Source organism: Cnephaeus nilssonii (genome assembly GCF_951640355.1).
Source record: "Cnephaeus nilssonii genome assembly, chromosome: 9".
NCBI lineage: Eukaryota > Metazoa > Chordata > Mammalia > Chiroptera > Vespertilionidae > Cnephaeus > Cnephaeus nilssonii.
In genome coordinates this window covers 96,339,976-96,346,815 of record NC_137080.1, presented here as the reverse complement: position 1 = coordinate 96,346,815, position 6,840 = coordinate 96,339,976, and the positions used below count along the sequence as shown (strand labels likewise).

Sequence of the window (6,840 nt, the reverse complement as noted above, 5' to 3'; positions counted from 1 at the left end):
GGAGTGGGCCTAAGCCATCAGTAGGATATCCTCTGAGAGCTCCTGGATTGTAGAGGGTGCAGGTTGGGCTGAGGGACCCCAGTGCATGAATTTTGTGCACCGGGCCTCTAGTATATACACATACACATACACACACACACACACACACACACACACACACACTTTTTTTTTAAATTTCAGAGAGGAAGGAAAAGGGGGAGGGATAGAAACATCAATGATGAGAGACAATCATTGACTGGCTGCCTCCTGCATGCCCCATACTGGGGATCGAGCCTGTAACCCAGGCATGTGCCCTTGACAGGAATGGAACCCAGAACCTTTCAGTTCGTAGGCCAACGCTCTATCCACTGAGCCAAACTGGCTAGGGCTAAGCAGAGGTTCTTTTTTTTTTAAAATATATTTTATTGATTTTTTATAGAGAGGAAGGGAGGAGGATTGAGAGTTAGAAACATCGATCAGCTACCTCCTACTAGGGATGTGCCTGCAACCAAGGTACATGCCCTTGACCAGAATGGAACCTGAGGCCCTTCAGTCCACAGGTCTATCTACTTCTTGAGGCAGGAAGTTGGGGCCTGAGCAAATCTTTCATCACTCAGTCCCCACAAGGCACACGCCTCAGGCTGTAGAAGAAAACAATCATGAACAAATACAAGTCAGTCACTGTAACTGGTGACATTCTCCAAAGTCCACTTCATGCTCAAAATGTCCCAGAGAAACTCCATTACCCAGCCCCCCCTCTGCCCAGCCCCTCCCCACACCAGGGTCTCACCTTTAGAAGCTTGAGAGACACAACAGAGCCCAGGGAACTGTCCCTGCCTGGGGTAGAACAAGACAGGATGTGGTCAGAGCCCCCAGACAGGAGACTAAAGGAGGAACAATGGGGTGAGGTCCCCACGGGCTCCCGTCTGCATTGTCACAGGCCTCAGGGTCACCCCTCCATACTCACTGGCAGCCTGAGCGTAGCTCCCTCCTTTTCCACCTGCGGGAAACAAACACCCTGTGAGACCAGGGAGGAGGCAGGGCCATGAGGTCCTAAGGGAAGCCCTAGTCCTGGGCCCCAGAGAAGTTTCCGGAACTGTGACCACAGACCCAGGGCAGGATCAGGAAACCTGAGGAAAGTACACACGTGGGGACTGGACCAACGGCCTCCTGGAGGTCTGCCCTCCGCAGGGACCGTCCACTCTGACCTGGTCTCCATCAGTAGAATCACCAGGTGATAAATCTATGCCTCATTCCCACACGTGCCTTACTAAGGAGTTAGTGTGAGCAAATAGGGCCCACACTGGGCAAGCACACGTGTGGGCTGGTGCTTCCCATGAATGAAGTGGGACACACTTCTTCCTGGGCTTGAACCCCTCCCTGGGACAAGAGACTCAGACCCCACCCCTGCCCACCTGAGCGCCTCCTCCCCAACATCACAGCTCCAGCCACAGCTCCCAGCAGAACCAGGCCCCCATTGATGCCCATGATGATGAAGATGAAGGTCTGAGGAGGCGGCTCTGGAAGGAGAAGGGAAGGGAGGGTGAGGGCCCTGACCCCAGGCCTCAGCCCCCGCTGCCCTGAGAAGAGGCTCTGTGCCCACGGCCCTCCTCACCCCATCTCAGGGTCCGGGGCTCGAGCATTCCCTCGTGCTGCACATGGCACGTGTATCTCTGCTCCTCTCCAGGGGGCACCCGCACGGCCGCCCACTTCTGGAAGGTCCCGTCCCCCGCAGGCCTGGTTTCCACCAGCTCCATGTCCTGGGTCTGGTCCTCCCCGTCACGCTGCCAGGTCAGGCTGATGTCCGCAGGGTAGAAGCCCCGGGCCCAGCACCTCAGGGTGACCTCCCGGTCAGAGAGGGGGTGATGGGTCACGTGTGTCTTTGGAGGGTCTGAGGGAAGGGTGAGGATATTCAGGAACTTGGCATCCATCATGGGCCACTCCAGCAGCGCCCATGTGACCATCCTTGGACAGGACCCCTGTGGTGGGGGAGGGAGCACACAGCCCACACACCAGCCTGGACTGAGGCAGCTGGAAGGACCTCCTAGTCTTCAGAAAGCTCTAGAATCAGAGTGACACAGCCCAGGGCAGGAGGCAGGTCTCTGAGGGGAGAAAAGGCATTTCTGGTCCTGACCTGGGTGGAGGCCACATGACTCAGAAAAGCCAGGTCAGACCTCGGACCCAGTGGGCGAGGGGCAGCGAGCAAGGCCTGAGAGAGAAGGTCCCGGTGGGTCCCAGAGCCACCGCAGGGCGCATGGGAAGCCTGATCGATTATTTCAGGGCTGGTCCCCGCTCCTTTCCCGGAGACTGCACCCTAACTTTCCGGGAGAGAAAGCTGGGGTCACTCTCTGCTACCGGATCTTCGGTCTCCCCACGCAAGGAGGGCCTTATTTTGAGGCTGACCCCATTTCCTCCTCTCCTCTTCGCAGGCCCCAGCCCGAGGGGAGATGGCGGCCCTTCGCCCCTGGCACCTGCGCGCTGCAGAATGTCCTTCCCTTTCTCCAAGTATCTGCGGAGCCACTCCATGCACACCCTCTCCAGGTAGTTCCTCTGCACCTCCGCCTCATCCACGACCTCGTATCTGCGCCGGGAATGCTGAGCCGCCCCGCTGGCCGCGGTCCAGGAGCGCAGGTCCTCGTTCAGGGCGATGTAGTCGGCGCCGTCGTAAGCAAACTGGTCATAACCGCGGAGGAAGCTCCCGTCCGGCCCCATTTCGCAGCCGTACATCCACTGGAAAGTGTGAGACCCTGGCCCCGCCCCCGCGGTCAGCCCCGCCTCAAGCCCCGCCCCTCCCCGCGGTCAGCCCCGCCCCTCCCCGCGGTCAGCCCCGCCTCAAGCCCCGCCCCGCCCCGCAGGCAACTCCGCCTCAAGCCCCGCCCCCGCGGTCAGCCCCGCCTCAAGCCCCGCCCCGCCCCGCCGCCTCGCCCGCGCGGATTAAACCTAAACTGAAAGTGAAGTCGGGTCAAATTCCCCGCAGGCTCCTCCCGGGTGGGAGTGGGGGTGGGGGTGGGGGTGGACGGGTCCCGCAGCCTCCGGGTGAAGCTCGGACCCGGACTCTCGGGGCGACCCCGGCCCGGCGGAGGGGTGGGTGGGGACAGCCGCGTGGCTCACCGTCCTCGCTCTGGTTGTAGTAGCCGCGCAGGTTCTTCAGGTTCGCGCGGAAAGCCTGTGCGGTTTCCTTGATGTTCCTCGTCTCTACGTCCCAATACCGCGGGTCCGTCTGCTCCACCCACGGCTCCTCCATCCACGGCGCCCGCGGCTCCATCCTCGGGCTCGCGGAGTCGCTATCGAACCGCACGAACTGCGTGTCGTCCACGTAGCCGACGGCGATGAAGCGGGGCTCCCCGCGGCCGGGCCGGGACACCGCGGTGTAGAAATAGCTCAGGAAGTGCGGGCCTGGGGCGGGGGGGGGAATAGCTCAGTGAGTGCGGGCCTGGGCCGGGGGCGAGGGGCCGGAGAGACGGGGCGGGGCGGGGCGGAGAAGAGAGGGGGCGTGGGCGGGGCTCAAGGTGGGGCATCTGGGGCCTGGGCGGTGGCGGGACAGGCGCCTTAGCCGGGGTCTGCGTCCCAGCCGAGCCCCCTAGCTCCTCCCCGCAGAGGCGGCTCCCTCCCGACCCGCACTCACCCGCCCAGGTCTCGGTCAGGACCAGGGCCCCCGAGAGCAGCAGCAGGAGGGTTTGGGACCTCTGGATCCGCATTCTCCGCGGGCAAGGAGACAGACTCTCATCCGGGCGGCTGGGAGTTCTGAAACCGGAATCGCGCTGCGGCTGCCCTTGTTAGACACCGGGCACCCAATGGGAGCGAGAGCTGGGCCCGCGTCATGGGTTTCCAGGCAGGAGGACGCGGCACGGGTTGTGAGAGGAAGTGAAACACCAAGGACTTTCCGGGCCCCAGACTCCATCCGCGGACTGAGACGCCGAGAGCCAGCCTGGCACCGGGGACTGGGCCCTGACCCTCTCCAGCGCGGAGAGCTCCCTGGCGCCTTGTCTCCCGGATCGGGACGCAGTCTGTCTGAGGAAGCCCGCCAGGGAGACTGCAGCTGGGCTCAACCCCTTTCCGCTCGCTTCCCCAGGCGGCTGGCGCACATTTAACACCAACAGGAAACCCCAGTTTGGGGCACCGCGAAGAAAGAAACTTTCAGCACAAAACAGCTCAATTGTGACCACCCGTGGTCCCTGATTTGCATGAGGACTCCAAATCCTCCCGTGTAGATTGGTCCGAATAGAGCCACTCTGGTTGGTCGGAGTTGTGCACCTCCTATTGGGTGAGGAAAGCTTCAGTCCTATTGGCTGAAAAGGGATTCCAGAGTTGGCTAGGTTGGCAGCAACAGTGCGAGTGAACTAACAAGCAAGAGAGCCAGAGTCATAGATAGCTCACTGACAGCTGTGGGGCAGGGGCTTGGGAGGGGGGTGATGTGGAGCGATTGAGCAAAAAAGGAAAAAAAGGGGTGAGCAAAAAAGGAAAAAAAGCGGGGAGAACTCGTGGACATGGACAACCGTGTAGTGATTGCAGGTGGAGGACGGGGAAAGTGGAGGGTATGGGGGGATCAATGGTGATGGATGAGACTTGACTTGGGGCACTGAGGGAGCTGGGCGGGGGACGGGCGGCCCCGATTGATCTCCCCGCAGGTGGCAACCAGTGGCCAGCAGGCCCTGATCACCTGATTGGGGCCGGGCCCCAGGATGGGATTGGGATCTGGGGGTGGGTGGCGCTCGGGGCTGGGGGCTGCGACCTCTCACTGGCTACCTGGGAGCGGGGGTGACAGGGATGGAGGTGCGGTGAGAATGTGGGGTGTCCCCCGAGCTCCCTCTCACTCCCACTGCTACCCTCCCCCGGGACTCCAGGGCTCATGTGCTAGGGAAGCGCCCGCACTCAGGTGAGCCGGGCCGCAGCCACTGGGACCACAGGGGCCGGTTGGGCTCCCCGTGGGTTCGCGCAGGAGCCAGTCTGCGAGGCCAGCCGGGTGAGAGCGCGCTGCACGCCCGGCTTCCATGCGGTGTGGCTGGGTGGCCCAGAGGCCCACACTGTGCCCCGGCCCATGGCGTCCAGCCGCGCTCACTGCATCTCTGCGTGGGGACTCAGGCGCCATGACTCAGGTTGGGGGGGGGGGGGGGGCCTGTGGGAGCCCAGGTGCTGTCCTTCCACACCAGACGCTCCTGCTTCGATTGCCAGTCAGGCCCAGGGACTGCACCCATGCACGAATTTTATGCACTGTGCCTCTAGTCTACATATATAAAAGCCAAGCGACCAGAATGATGGGTCACAATGACGCACACTGCAGTGGCCAACCAGCCTGATCAGGGCCCCGATCGCCCCCCACAAACCTTCCCCGGCCCCTCCCCCCACTGCCCGACTTGATCGGCCCCCATTGGGGCAGGCCAGCCAGACCCCACCCATGCACAAATGCATGCACCAGGCCTCCAGTACATCTATAAAACAACATATTTAAACCTGAGAGTGCCACTGTTTTAGAATGTCTACCTCTGCTGCTTTTCCTCGCTGTCTGCTTCTCCAGCTCTCCATCCCTCAGGCCTCTTCTCCCCTTTGTCTCTATCACCCTCTCTGATTATGGCACTAGTGCCACCACCTCACCTGTCACCCAGAGACTATTCTCCCCACAGGGGTCAGCAATCCTGCTAATTTGTCAGCTTGTGTCATTTATTCACTTATAAAACTCTAATGGCTCTCATGTCGCTCATATAAAGGCTGAAGAATGTAAGACACGTGACCACAGGGACTTTGGACTGTTTAGGTCAAAACTGTATCTCCAGCACATGAAGCTGTTTCCTGGTACATTCTAGGGATTAAGTTAATTATCAAATGAATTAATGAAAGATACTTGTGTTAAAATTTAATTACATTACATAAAAGCCATAAAAGAAAAACAAAAAAAGTTAGGAAATATTTTATTACATGTAACTACTGTACATGTCAGTTCATAAATTTTTTAAAAATATATTTTATTGATTTTTTACAGAGAGGAAGGGAGAGGGATAGAGAGTTAGAAACATCAGTGAGAGAGAAACATCGATCAGCTGCCTCCTGCACACCTCCTACTGGGGATGTGCCCGCAACCAAGGTACATGCCCTTGACCAGAATCGAACCTGGGACCTTTCAGTCCACAGGCCGACGCTCTATCCATTGAGCCAAACCAGTTAGGACATCAGTTCATAAATTTATTCCAGTGGGAAAAAATGTTGTGTGTGTGCTTATTGCACAGTTGAGCCTGTATATTAGTTTTCTATCCTATATAATAAAAGCCTAATATGCTAAGTGTCCGGTCAACCAGACATCCATTCGACCAATAAAAGAGTAATATGCTAATGATATGCTAAGGCCACTCAACCACTCGCTATGACAGTTGTTCTCAACCTTCCTAATGCCGCAACCCTTTAATATGGTTCCTCATGTTGTGGTGACCCCCAACCATAAAATTATTTTCGTTGCTACTTCATAACTGTAATTTTGCTACCGTTATGAATTGTAATGTAAATATCTGTGTTTTCCAATGGTCTTAGGCAACCCCTGTGAAAGGGTCATTCGACCCCCAAAGGGGTCGAGACCCACAGGTTGAGAACCGCTGCGCTATGATGTGAACTGATGACCAGGGGGCAGTCAACCAATAGCTATAATGTGCACTAACCACCAGGGGGCAGACACTCCTGCTGGTAAGTTAGCTTGCTGCTGGGGTCTGGCCGATTGGGACTGAGCAAGATGGGCTGGACACACCCTGGAGCCCTCCTGCAGTCCCTGCCCAGCTGGTCAACCTCCCGCATCCCTCCCCGGTCCCAATCATGCACTGGTGGTGTCCCTTGGCCTGGCCTGCGCCCTTGGGGGATGTTGGAGAGCCGGTTTCAGCC

The 6,840-nt window shown here is 58.5% G+C and overlaps 1 protein-coding gene across 1 annotated transcript; it reads right to left on the bottom strand.

The window, feature by feature from the left end:
* Nucleotides 1-391: 391 nt before the first annotated feature.
* On the bottom strand, nt 392-3,850 carry LOC307105310 (HLA class I histocompatibility antigen, B alpha chain-like). Its single transcript, XM_079781035.1, has 8 exons — nt 3,605-3,850; nt 3,091-3,375; nt 2,451-2,726; nt 1,595-1,870; nt 1,395-1,499; nt 947-979; nt 770-816; nt 392-620 (listed from the first exon to the last, which is right to left on the bottom strand). The coding sequence occupies exons 1-8, from the start codon at nt 3,675-3,677 to the stop codon at nt 546-548; spliced, it is 1,170 nt and encodes a 389-aa protein (XP_079637161.1). The 5' UTR covers nt 3,678-3,850; the 3' UTR covers nt 392-545.
* Nucleotides 3,851-6,840: the final 2,990 nt, after the last annotated feature.